The sequence below is a fragment of the Plutella xylostella genome, chromosome 10 (assembly GCF_932276165.1).
Source record: "Plutella xylostella chromosome 10, ilPluXylo3.1, whole genome shotgun sequence".
Lineage (NCBI taxonomy): Eukaryota > Metazoa > Arthropoda > Insecta > Lepidoptera > Plutellidae > Plutella > Plutella xylostella.
The window spans coordinates 11,533,590-11,546,826 of record NC_063990.1 but is presented as its reverse complement, the minus strand read 5'-3'; the positions used below and the strand labels follow the sequence as shown (position 1 = coordinate 11,546,826).

The 13,237-nt window shown below is 45.1% G+C and overlaps 1 protein-coding gene and 1 long non-coding RNA gene across 13 annotated transcripts in view; one reads left to right on the top strand and one right to left on the bottom strand.

Moving 5' to 3' along the window:
- Nucleotides 1-13,237, bottom strand: part of LOC125489031 — a 102,709-nt gene that overhangs the window by 36,269 nt on the left and 53,203 nt on the right. The gene's annotated exons all lie outside the window — the stretch shown is intronic.
- LOC105391845 overlaps nt 1-13,237 on the top strand; it is a 98,001-nt gene that overhangs the window by 54,383 nt on the left and 30,381 nt on the right. For 7 of the 12 annotated variants that reach the window (XM_048623329.1, XM_048623336.1, XM_048623328.1 and 4 more), the window contains 24 exons: nt 550-870; nt 943-1,257; nt 1,367-1,696; nt 1,833-2,444; nt 2,534-3,172; nt 3,285-3,599; nt 3,701-4,033; nt 4,123-4,425; nt 4,513-4,818; nt 4,898-5,524; nt 5,681-5,995; nt 6,084-6,410; nt 6,496-6,795; nt 6,886-7,191; nt 7,303-7,935; nt 8,023-8,343; nt 8,436-8,762; nt 8,857-9,456; nt 9,547-10,179; nt 10,289-10,606; nt 10,716-11,342; nt 11,425-11,733; nt 11,823-12,449; nt 12,546-13,190. The exons of 1 other annotated variant lie outside the window; for it this stretch is intronic. In XM_048623329.1, the coding sequence (XP_048479286.1) occupies nt 550-870; nt 943-1,257; nt 1,367-1,696; nt 1,833-2,444; nt 2,534-3,172; nt 3,285-3,599; nt 3,701-4,033; nt 4,123-4,425; nt 4,513-4,818; nt 4,898-5,524; nt 5,681-5,995; nt 6,084-6,410; nt 6,496-6,795; nt 6,886-7,191; nt 7,303-7,935; nt 8,023-8,343; nt 8,436-8,762; nt 8,857-9,456; nt 9,547-10,179; nt 10,289-10,606; nt 10,716-11,342; nt 11,425-11,733; nt 11,823-12,449; nt 12,546-13,190 (10,389 nt within the window). Of the gene's footprint in view, nt 1-549; nt 871-942; nt 1,258-1,366; nt 1,697-1,832; nt 2,445-2,533; nt 3,173-3,284; nt 3,600-3,700; nt 4,034-4,122; nt 4,426-4,512; nt 4,819-4,897; nt 5,525-5,680; nt 5,996-6,083; nt 6,411-6,495; nt 6,796-6,885; nt 7,192-7,302; nt 7,936-8,022; nt 8,344-8,435; nt 8,763-8,856; nt 9,457-9,546; nt 10,180-10,288; nt 10,607-10,715; nt 11,343-11,424; nt 11,734-11,822; nt 12,450-12,502; nt 12,509-12,545; nt 13,191-13,237 lie in introns of all 12 variants that reach the window. 4 more of the 12 variants (XM_048623338.1, XM_048623327.1, XM_048623331.1 and 1 more) reach the window with 3 other exon arrangements.

Below are 13,237 nucleotides of genomic sequence, written 5' to 3'. Positions count from 1 at the left end.
AACTGCTAATAACCCCGAGCTTCCGCAAAGCGTGATCAGAGATGCTTCCGTGTTCAGAAAAAAGAAACGTCATGCCTTACTTGGTCTTACTAATGAATTGTATGGAGTTGTATGGGCGTCTGTATCTTGGGGCTGCGTGGTGACCATGCCCACCGCGTGGCTTAGAGGTTATTTCGTCGATACAATATCCAGCAATATGCTTAAACATAAGCCCTCGGTTAGGGATGTGGAAATTATGTTTTTTAAACCTATAGATTTTTGAAGAGCTTTCAGGAGGGATGTAACAATTTGAAATAACTTTTTATGTGACATTAATGCCTTTGCTTTGAATTCGGAGCACGCGGAGATAACCTAGCACTTACAGTAAGCTTAGGCCGTCGCCGAGACGGCTGCTTGGCGGTGCCCGGCGATAGCGTCGCTGTCGTCGGAGAGGAGTCTCTAAACGTCGCCGAGCCAGCAAGCTTCGACTAACGCTTCAGAAGATGTAAGTGCTTCATCGGGTACTGGTGTTTTGGTAAGTCCATTCATTTTCTATGATACCGTTTTCAGCTCCAACATTGAACGAATACCTTAACCCGTGTGAGCCATCTCCGTGCGGTTCTAATGCGGAGTGCAAAGTGCAAGGCAGCGCCGGATCTTGTACTTGTCTACCCGAGTACTTCGGAGACCCATACCAAGGCTGTAGACCAGAATGTGTGACCGACTCCGACTGTCCATTAACTTTAGCTTGCAATCGGAATAAATGCACAGACCCTTGTCCTGGTGTTTGTGGCTACAATGCCGATTGCTATGTAACCAACCACAGACCTATGTGCAACTGTAAGCAAGGATACTCAGGAAATGCATTTAAAATGTGCTCAATTGATACAGGTAAATATTGCCAGCCATACGATATTTTCACTAAATGCTATGCAGAATTTCAAATATCTTTATCGTTTTCAGAAAAAGATGTAGTAATTGTTAACGTATGTTCACCATCTCCATGTGGAGCCAATTCAATATGTAAGGAAGTGAACGGCCAGCCCGTGTGTTCGTGCTTTACCAACTACATTGGATCACCTCCCAACTGTAGACCAGAGTGTGTGGTGAACTCAGATTGCAAAACGAACCGAGCTTGCGTGAACCAGCGATGTATCAACCCGTGCCCGAAGCCGTGCGGGCAGAATACTGAGTGTAAGGTCATTAACCACAGCCCCGTATGCACCTGCCGGAATGGGTATTCGGGTAATCCATTCACAGTTTGCAGTTTGTCACTTCGTAAGTATTACAATATTGTTAAGTTAAGCAGTACTTAATACAATATGATTTACCATTATAGAGGTAAGTACTTACTACTGTACTTATAAAACATAAATTTCTGTTACAGAAACAGAACCTAGTGTAGTGGCTCCTACGGATCCATGTTTACCTTCACCTTGTGGACTTAATGCTGAATGTCGCAACAACAACGGAATCCCATCTTGCTCGTGTTTACCAACCTATGTGGGCTCTCCGCCATATTGCCGACCGGAGTGCGTCGTGCATTCTGACTGTCCCAGTGACCAAGCTTGCTTAGCGGAAAAATGCCGCAATCCTTGTGAAGGCTCCTGCGGATCCTACGCGGACTGCTTCGTGAATAATCACGTGCCGGTGTGTCGCTGCCCTGATGGTTTCATGGGAGATCCATTCAGACAGTGTATCCCAAAGCCGCCTGAAGGTAAATTAATATCTTAGTTAAACTTTTTCCAATAGAGATATAATCTAAACTAAAAGTTTCTACATGGTGCTCCACGACATCTCACCATAAAAACAACATAATATTATGGATTATGAATGTTATTGTGATATTCCAGATACAACACCATCAGCTCCAGTGGATCCCTGTCGTCCAAGTCCTTGTGGCTCAAATGCGTTATGTAACAATGGCGCTTGCACTTGCATGGAAGGCTATCATGGTAACCCGTACTTCGGTTGTCGCCCTGAATGCGTTTACAATTCAGACTGTACATCGGATAAGATCTGTCAAAGAAACAAATGCGTCAATCCTTGCATCGGAACTTGTGCTGCCAACGCTATATGCGAAGTGATGAATCATATTCCTATGTGCATATGTCCGAAAGGCATGAGCGGGAATGCGTTTGTTGAATGCCGCTTCTCAGCAGTAGTGGCAACAAACCCTTGTAACCCGTCGCCTTGCGGACCGAACAGCCAATGTCGTCAATCAAACGGACAAGCGGTGTGTTCCTGTGTCCCTGGCTACCGAGGCAGTCCTCCGACTTGTCGACCGGAATGCATCGTCAGTGCAGAGTGTCCGCTGCGGGAAGCTTGCAATAACCAACGCTGCGTCAACCCGTGTGTTGGAGCATGCGGAGTTGCAGCGATTTGTGAAGTCATCAATCATAACCCGATCTGCACGTGTCCACCAGATTTTACTGGAGATCCGTTTTTACGATGCGTCATTGTTGGTACGTATCAAATTATTTATCGTTTAGATCCATGAGGAATTTCAAGTTTATGAATTTATCAATAACATTTCAATACTTTTTTGCTTCAGCTGCTTCAGAGGTGCAAGTAAATCCATGTGAACCTTCACCGTGTGGACCAAATTCTGTGTGCAAAATCAATGGAAACAGCCCACTATGCGCATGTTTGCCAAACTACCAAGGCACTCCACCATATTGTCGACCAGAATGCATAAGTAACAACGAATGCGACTATAGCCGTGCCTGTCAGAATATGAAATGTGTGGATCCGTGTGTCGGCAGTTGTGGAACTAACGCAGAGTGTAGAGTCGTAAGCCACTCGCCCATGTGTATCTGTCAAACTGGCTACACCGGAGATCCATTCTCTTACTGCAGCCCTCAGGCTATTATGGAGCCAACTGAAGTACTATCACCGTGCAGCCCCAGTCCTTGCGGATCCAACGCTATCTGCAAAGAACAGAGAGGTGTCGGCGCTTGCCAATGCGCAGAAGGCTATTCCGGCAATCCCTATGAAGGCTGTCGTCCAGAATGTATTGTTAATTCTGATTGCCCACTTAATAAAGCGTGTTCTAGAATGAAATGCATTGACCCATGTCCAGGAACATGCGGGTCCAATGCACTTTGCCAAGTCAACAACCATATGCCTACATGCGTATGCCAGACTGGATATAGCGGAAATCCGTTCAGTTACTGCTCGATTATGCAAGAACGTAAGTATCTATAAATAATACATAATATATCATTATGTATTAACGATGTACATTGCACATGTGCATCTAGCAGAAGTGAGATATATTTTGACCTCGGCTATTTTCTTTTTAGCTCAAGTTGTCGAGAAGAGGAACCCCTGTTCACCATCGCCTTGTGGTCCCAACAGCCAATGCAAAGAAATTAATCAGCAATCAGTATGCTCATGCTTGCCTGACTTTGAAGGAGCTCCACCGAACTGTCGACCTGAGTGCGTAGTGAGCTCGGAATGTGCATCGACCGAGGCGTGTGTGAACCAGAAGTGTGTGGATCCCTGCGTCGGCTCCTGTGGCGTTAACGCAAACTGCAACGTCATCAATCACAGCCCCATCTGCGTTTGTAAACAAGGGTTGACTGGAAATCCATTTACAAGATGTTATCCTATAAAGGGTATGTTATTCCAAATCTTTATAAGCAGTATTGAGTAAAATTATGCAAATTTTCTTTAAACCATAACGGCTCAGATAATTTATTTACGATAATAATTTCAGTATCTCAAGCACCACAATATTTACCACCTCAAGACCCGTGCTTGCCTTCACCATGCGGTTTATACGCTGAGTGTCGAAACATCGGAGGAAGTCCTTCATGTGCTTGCCAGTCTGGCTACGTGGGGAACCCGCCTAACTGTAGGCCAGAGTGCACGATCAACTCTGAATGTCCGAGTAACCAGGCGTGTATCAACGAGAAATGCCGCGATCCTTGTCCTGGAGCCTGTGGGTTGAATGCCCAATGCACAGTCTTCAACCATGTGGCTCAATGTAGCTGCATGGAACAGTACACTGGAGATGCGTTTACGCAATGTCAGCTCAAACCTGTTGATGGTAATTATTGTTTTATGTTTGTCTTCTTCCAACGTATAACATTACTTTCATACGTACTGTTGTAACTATATTTATTATTTTATTTTTAGTTCAATATTCGGAGCTGGACCCTTGTAATCCATCACCTTGCGGCGCGAACACAGAGTGCAATAACGGTGTTTGCACCTGCTTACCTGAATACCAAGGCGATCCATACTTCGGTTGTCGACCAGAATGTATAATGAGCGCTGACTGCCCTCAAAACAAAGCATGTATGAGGAACAAGTGTGTCGACCCTTGCCTGAATAACTGCGGAGTAGGAGCAATTTGCAACGTATTCAATCACGTCCCTATGTGCACGTGCCCTCAGAGATATTCTGGAAATGCATTTATTGAATGCAGGCCTGTAGCTGGTAAGTTACATTTTTATGTAAATAACTATTTTGCTAAATGTTAACCATGTCAAATTTAAATTCTACAGTCGCTCATGTTTGTTACAGATGTCGAAGTAATAAATCCATGCAATCCATCCCCGTGCGGACCTAACAGTCAATGCAGAGAAATACGGGGACAAGCTATCTGCACATGTATCCCCGGGTACATCAGCTCACCTCCCACTTGTAGACCGGAATGCGTCACTAGTGCAGAATGTACGCTCGACAAATCTTGCTCTAATCAGAAGTGCGTTGATCCTTGCAGAGGAAACTGCGGGTTGCAGGCCATGTGCCAGGTCATCAACCACAACCCGATTTGCTCTTGCCCTTCGGGTATGACTGGAGACCCATTCACTAGATGTATAGCTGAAGGTAAGAGTGATTTCCTTCCAAAACTTATGTTGGTTGCAGTATTCATTTGTACCAAAACTAAAACACAACTTTGTTACAGATGTTCAACCACCTCCTTATGTCAACCCTTGTCAACCATCGCCTTGTGGACCTAACTCTATTTGCAAAGAAATAGGCAACTCACCATCATGTGCATGCCTCGACAATTATCTAGGAAGTCCTCCTAACTGCAGACCAGAGTGTATTGCCAATTCCGAATGTCCAAACGAGTTGGCTTGCATAAACCAGAAATGCAAAGATCCGTGCCCAGGAACTTGTGGCACTGATGCCGAGTGCCGAGTTGTGAGCCACTCGCCTCAATGTATCTGTCCCCAAGGATATATGGGTGATCCGTTCATTGGATGTCGAGTGATGGACACGCCTCTGACTCCCTGCACACCATCCCCATGTGGAGCTAATGCTGTGTGCAAGGAACAAAGAAGTGCAGGATCATGCGTTTGTCTGCCAGAATATATTGGAAATCCTTACGAAGGGTGTCGACCAGAATGCGTTGTCAACTCAGATTGCTCTACAAACTTGGCTTGTATTCAGAGTAAATGCAAGAATCCTTGCATGAACATTTGCGGACAGAATGCGATATGTAATGTCATAAATCATTCTCCACGATGTGAATGTATACCTGGACTGACTGGAAATCCCTACCAAAACTGTTATGAAAAACCTCAAGGTACGAGTTATTACTATACATACATAGTAATATACAAACCACACGAAACATTACTACACACAATATTAACCAATACATAAATATCGACATAACTTATACTGTTTTAATTTAAAGTGTTTTATTGTATTGTTTCTAATGTATCCGTTACGATTTCAGACACACAAATAGTACAACGAGATCCGTGCATTCCTTCACCATGTGGGCCAAACAGTGTTTGCAAAGTATCGAATGAGCAGGCCGTGTGCACTTGCCAGCCGGAGTACCGCGGCACCCCGCCATCTTGCCGACCAGAGTGCTCAATAAGCTCAGAATGCCCACAACATCAAGCGTGCATTCGACAGAAGTGTAGGAATCCTTGTGAGGGCGTATGTGGTCAGAATACGGATTGCAAAGTAATCAACCACAGCCCTATTTGCTCCTGCAGGGCAAGGTTTACGGGCGATCCATTCAGCAACTGTTATCCGATTCCAGGTAAAAACTAATAACTTTCAATGTTTTGTTAGTTATTGTATATCAGGAAACATTAAATATATTACATTCTTCTATGACATTGTTACAGTTGCGGACGTGGTTGCTGAACCAACAAATCCTTGCGTACCATCTCCGTGTGGGCCCTTATCTCAGTGCCGAGACATAGGCGGAACCCCGTCTTGCAGCTGCTTGCCTCAGTACATCGGGAGTCCACCGAATTGTAGGCCAGAATGCACTCTCAACACCGATTGTTCCAATGACAAAGCCTGTATCAATGAGAAGTGCATAGATCCGTGCCCTGGATCGTGTGGATTAAATGCTAATTGTGTTGTGCAGAACCACGTTTCTATCTGTTCGTGTATCGACGGCTATACAGGAGATCCATTCAACAGTTGTTCACCAAAGCCTGTGCAAGGTATGTTATAGACAATTAAAATCTTAAAATGCATTATTTCCATTTTTGTACAACAGAAAATATGTAATAAGAATTTATGTTTTAGATACTCGTCCTAAAGACCTTTGCAACCCGTCACCATGCGGATCCAACGCGGTGTGTGACCAAGGCGTCTGCACATGTTTACCAGAATTCCAAGGAGATCCGTACTTCTCGTGCAGACCTGAATGCATCATGAGTTCGGAATGTCCAATGGACAAGGCTTGTGTGAGAAACCGATGCGTTAATCAGTGTGTCAACACTTGTGGTACAAATGCAAACTGCCAAGTCATAAACCATATGGCTATTTGTACTTGCCCTCCGAGAATGACTGGCAACGCATTTATTCAATGCAGTCCAGTAAGAGGTATGTTTGAATCCTTTATAAACTTACCAATGCCTAAAATACCGATTTATCCATACAGTACCTAAATTAATATCGACATAATTGTTTTAGAAATGGAGCCAGTTAACCCTTGTCAACCCAGCCCATGCGGTTCAAACAGCCAATGTAGGGAGTTGAACGGTCAAGCTGTTTGCTCGTGCTTATCGGGATACAGAGGAGCTCCTCCTTCTTGTAGACCAGAGTGCGTGTCCAGCGCAGAGTGTCCGCAGAACCAGGCATGCTCCAACCAGAAATGTATCAACCCATGTGTGGGGTCCTGTGGTGTAGCCGCCAAATGCCAGGTTATCAATCATAACCCGATCTGTACTTGTTCACCGGGATACACCGGGGATCCATTTACGAGATGCACATTGATACGTAAGTCAAAATTTTATTTATCACTTTTATTATTAACATTGATTATAATTATTCTAAGTTAATGATAATGATAACAGTAAGGATTGAAAGTAACGGCTAATATGATTTCAGCTCAAGCATTGCCACCAGTGAACCCATGTCAACCGTCACCATGTGGACCTAATTCCATTTGTCAGCAAACTGGCGGAGACATTCCATCTTGTCAATGCATGCCCGACTTCATGGGAGCACCTCCGAACTGCCGTCCTGAATGTATATCCAACAGTGAATGCCCATCACAGCAGGCGTGTATAAACAGAAAATGTAGAGACCCATGTCTCAATGCCTGTGGTGTCAACTCTGAATGCCGAGTTATAAGCCACACACCTACATGCTTTTGTAGAGATGGATATACAGGAGATGCGGCTGTCCAGTGCAATATAGTCGCTTTCGCACAAATTGAACAGCTGTCTCCCTGCACCCCGTCCCCTTGTGGACCAAATGCTGACTGTAGAGAACAATCAGGCGCCGGATCATGTATGTGTATAGCGGGATACTTTGGAAACCCATACGAGGGATGTCGTCCCGAGTGTCTGGTGAACTCCGACTGTCCGAGCAACAGGGCCTGTACAAGGAACAAGTGCATAGATCCGTGCCCAGGAACATGTGGGGTGAATGCGGATTGTCAAGTCGTGAACCACGCGCCGTTGTGCACGTGCCGTAATGGATACACAGGGGATCCCTTCCAACAGTGTATCATAAGACGTAAGGATCAATTCACTTAATATTTTATGTGGTTCAAATTTAACCCTTAATGCTTGTTTTATATTTACAAAAAAATACATTTTCTTGCAGCTCAACAAGACACGCAGAGATCTGATCCTTGCCAGCCATCACCATGCGGTCCTAACAGTCAATGCAGAGTTGTAAATGAGCAAAGCGTTTGCTCCTGTAAACCAGAATACCTGGGTTCACCACCTAACTGTCGCCCGGAATGTGTCGTCAGCAGCGAATGTTCCTCGGATAAGACTTGTCAGAACCAGAAGTGCGTGTCACCATGCCCCGGCCCATGCGGCGTCAATTCTGATTGCAGAGTCATAAATCACAGCCCAATTTGTACATGCAAGCTTAGATTCACTGGCGATCCATTTACGAGGTGTTACCAAGTTCCAGGTAAATGTTACGCTTTATTTTCATACAATATAATGGCCTCTTAATTAAAAAGTCACGTACTTTTTAGATATTAATTTATAAATCATTTTCAGTATTATCTACGCCTGTGATAGAAACCGATCCTTGCGTACCATCCCCATGTGGCCCCAACTCTCAATGCCGAAACATCCGCGGCACACCATCGTGCTCATGTCTGCAGAACTTTGAGGGCAGTCCACCAAACTGCAGGCCCGAATGTTCAATCAACGAAGATTGCCCCAGCAACCTCGCCTGTATGAACCAGAAATGTAGAGACCCCTGCCCCGGATCGTGTGGGCTCAATGCTAACTGCCAAGTTATCAAACACGTATCTATCTGTTCTTGCATTGACGGATATACTGGAAACGCATTTACGCAATGCACTCCGATGCCCCAAGACGGTATGTATTACTTTTATTCACTGTTTCTATTATGGGATTCGTATATATTCATAACAAGGTAAAAATTACTAAATACATGTAATATCTTTTACAGAGCCTCAAGATCCTTGCAACCCATCGCCTTGCGGACCCAACGCCCTATGCAACAATGGCCAATGTAGTTGTCTTCCAGAGTTCATAGGAGATCCTTACTCCGGTTGTAGACCTGAATGTGTTCAGAGTTCAGAGTGTGATAGGAACAAGGCGTGTATGAACAACAAGTGCAAGGATCCTTGCCCTGGCACGTGTGCTGCTAATGCAAGGTGTGACGTCATCAACCACATACCTATGTGCAGTTGCCCTGAAAGGATGACTGGTAACGCATTTGTTGAGTGTCGTCCCATGGCAGACCCAATTAATGTAAATCCGTGCCAGCCATCACCTTGCGGTCCGAACAGTCAGTGCAGAGAAATAAACGGCCAAGCTGTTTGTTCATGTTCTCCCAACTTCATCGGAGCGCCTCCATCGTGCCGGCCCGAGTGCACCATCAGCGCCGAGTGTCCCCTGGACGAGGCCTGCAGCAACCAGCGCTGCAGTGATCCGTGTATTGGCTCGTGTGGAGTAGGAGCAATATGTAAAGTAGTCAACCACAATCCAATATGTTCCTGCCCGACCTCTTACACTGGAGATCCGTTTACAAGGTGTATGCGTTTACGTAAGTATCTTTTAGTATTATCTGTATTGAAATATGAAACAGTGAAGTGTAAGATCAGATTATTATAAAATGATTTTCATTTCTTTACAGCGGAACAAGAACCTATTCGAACTAACCCCTGCCAACCGTCACCATGCGGCCCTAACTCATTGTGTAGAGAAATCAACGAGGCACCAACATGCACATGCATGGAAGGCTACCATGGACAACCTCCTTATTGCAGACCAGAATGTACCAGCAACGAGGAATGTTCTCTGCATTTATCTTGTGTTAACCAGAAGTGTAAAGATCCCTGTCAGGGAGTTTGTGGAGTCAACGCAGAATGCAGAGTAGTCAGCCACTCGCCGATATGTCTGTGTGCTGTTGGGTACACGGGCGATCCATTTAATGGTTGCAATTTGACTCCCTTATTCTCAGAGCCTGTTGCCACGCCTTGCTCACCTTCCCCGTGTGGTGCTAATGCTATTTGTAAGGAACGAAACAATGCCGGTTCATGTGCTTGTATCGAGGGTTATATAGGTAATCCATACGAGGCTTGCAGGCCAGAATGTGCTGTAAACACTGACTGTCCAACAAATATGGCGTGTATCAATAGTAAATGCGCCGACCCATGTCCGGGAAGCTGTGGAACCAACGCGGAATGTCAAGTAGTGAATCATTCACCGTTGTGTACTTGCTTCAACAGTTACACCGGCGATCCATTCAGATACTGCACGTACCAAGGTATACGGTCTTCTTCATAGTATTTTGCGTACTTCATTAGTCTTTGTATCGAACCTATTTTAGTACCTATGTATATTTGTTAAAAAATATAATTTTGTATCTTTTTTAGAACCACTGCCTGCGAGACCATCAGATTTGTGTTATCCGTCCCCGTGTGGACCAAATAGTCAATGCAAAACCATCAACGGTCAAGCCGTCTGTTCTTGCTTAGCCGAATATTCTGGATCACCACCAAATTGTAGACCAGAATGTGTTGTAAGCTCGGAGTGTCCCAGGGACAAGGCTTGCATATCAAATAAATGTGTGAACCCATGTCCTGGGCCGTGTGGAAGGAATACTGACTGCAAAGTTATAAATCATAGTCCAATATGTTCCTGCAGAGATGGCCATACAGGAGATCCATTCACTTTCTGCAACCGCATACAATGTAAGTTACACCATTAAATTTAATATTTTAGCTTTAGTAAAACCTGAATGCTTGAATACAGAGTATTTTGATGTAAGAGTTATAATAAAAGCGTTAATTTTGTTTACAGTTGAGGCCACTCCAGTTATAGGCAACCCTTGCGTGCCATCTCCATGCGGACCTAATGCGGAATGTCGGGACATCGGTGGCACCCCATCGTGCTCATGCCTTTCAACCTTCATCGGTAGTCCCCCGAACTGCAGGCCGGAGTGTGCTGTTCACTCAGACTGCTCCAGTGACCGCGCCTGCATCACCTCCAAGTGCCGCGATCCTTGCCCAGGCTCATGCGGAGCTTCAGCTACTTGCACTGTACTAAATCACATACCAATATGCACATGTATCAGTGGTTACATCGGTGATCCATTCACAAGCTGCAGACCAAAACCTTTAGAAATAGAGCCAGTGCAGGCAGATGAATGCACCAATATTCGGTGCGGATCGAATGCAGAATGCGTAAACGGCCAATGTCAATGTCTGCCGGAGTTCAGTGGTGACCCTTACTTCAACTGTCGCCCAGAGTGTGTGTACAGCAGTGATTGTGACCAGAGTAAGGCGTGTGTTCAGAGAAAATGCGTCGACCCCTGCGTTGGCGCCTGTGGCCAGGATGCAATATGTCAAGTAGTGAATCACATTCCAATGTGCAGCTGCAACAGCGGTTTCACAGGAAATGCCTTCATACTTTGTAGCCCCATACGAGGTAAGTAATAATTTTTGCCTTGTGCATATACAAATACTTTATTTTGGAGGCTATTTTACTTACATTTGCAATTTATTTTCAGTACAAGCGTCAGAAAACCCATGCAGCACTACAATATGTGGCCCGAACAGTCAATGCAGAGAAATAAACAACCAAGCAGTTTGCTCTTGTTTGCCGACTTACTTGGGCATCCCACCAGCTTGTCGACCGGAATGTGTTGGCAACTCCGAATGTCCTCAAGACCGCGCTTGCATTAAGCAAAAATGTGTCAACCCATGTGTTGGAGCGTGTGGTTTAAGAGCAATTTGCGAAGTGTTCAATCACAATCCTATTTGTTCTTGCCCCACCGCTCACACTGGTGATCCTTTCGTATCCTGCTCTTTCGTTGCAAGTAAGTTCATATGCATTTTTAGATGCCATTTTATGTCATAAAACATAAACCTTTTAATGTTTTTCTGACTTATTATTATTAACTTTTAGGCACACCACCTGTCATGGTTAATCCATGCCAACCTTCACCTTGTGGACCTAACTCAATTTGCAAAGAAATAAATGGCAGCCCGTCGTGTACCTGCTTACCACAGTACCAAGGCCAACCGCCTTTCTGTAAACCAGAATGTGTCAGTAATAGTGAATGTCCCACAAATATGGCTTGTGTCAATCAGAGATGCAAAGATCCGTGCCCAAGCGCCTGCGGGTCAAATGCCGAGTGCCGAGTGGTGAGCCACTCCGCCATGTGCGTGTGCCCGAGTGGCTACGGCGGAGACCCCTTCACATACTGCGCTCTCCAACAACAAGTCGAAATATTGACACCATGCCAGCCGTCGCCGTGTGGACCTAATGCTATTTGCAAAGAACAGAACAAAGTTGGGTCTTGCATGTGCAATGAAGGTTACTTCGGAAATCCTTATGAGGGTTGTCGCCCGGAATGTGTCCAGGATTCGGACTGTCCAGGAAACAGAGCCTGTATTGGAAACAAGTGCCAAGATCCATGCCCAGGAAGATGTGGTGACAACGCAGAATGCTCGACTGTTAACCATTTGCCTAACTGTGTATGCTTCAATGGTTTTACTGGTGATCCATACAGACGCTGTAATGCAATTCCTCGTAAGTATAATAATTATTAAATACTCATAAACATAGAAAACAACAAGTTTAGTCTTATCGTAATAAAATGCAAACAATTTTTTTCATTATTTACAGCGCAATCAGATGTACAAGCCAATGTGTGCTATCCAAGCCCATGTGGACAAAACAGTCAGTGTAGAGAAATTAATGGACAAGCAGTCTGCAGTTGTTTGCCAAACTACTTCGGTCAACCTCCATCTTGTAGGCCAGAATGTGTATTGAACTCAGGTTGCCCATCGGACAAGGCGTGTATAAATCAGAAATGTGTTAATCCGTGCCCTGGACCTTGCGGCCAGAACGCGCAATGCCGAGTATTCAACCACAATCCGATATGCAGCTGTGATAATGGCTTCACTGGTGACGCCTTCACTCGGTGTTATAGAAAGCCTATACCGCAACCGGTGTTGGATGAGAACCGTAACCCTTGTGTACCCTCTCCATGTGGCATGAACTCACAGTGCCGAGAGATCGGAAACCAGCCATCATGTTCCTGCAACCCTGGCTATTTAGGAAGTCCACCGAACTGCCGGCCAGAATGTGTCACCAACCAGGACTGTTTGAGTTCTATGGCTTGTCTGAATGAGCGTTGCGTGGATCCGTGCCCTGGCTCTTGTGGACAGAACGCCCGGTGCTCAGTGATAAACCATGTCTCTATGTGTACATGTATCGACGGATATAAGGGTGATCCGTTCACTCTTTGCACTCGAATACCGCTTCAAGGTAAGATAGATAGATTTTTCACACTGTTCTCGGGATACCTGTTTTAA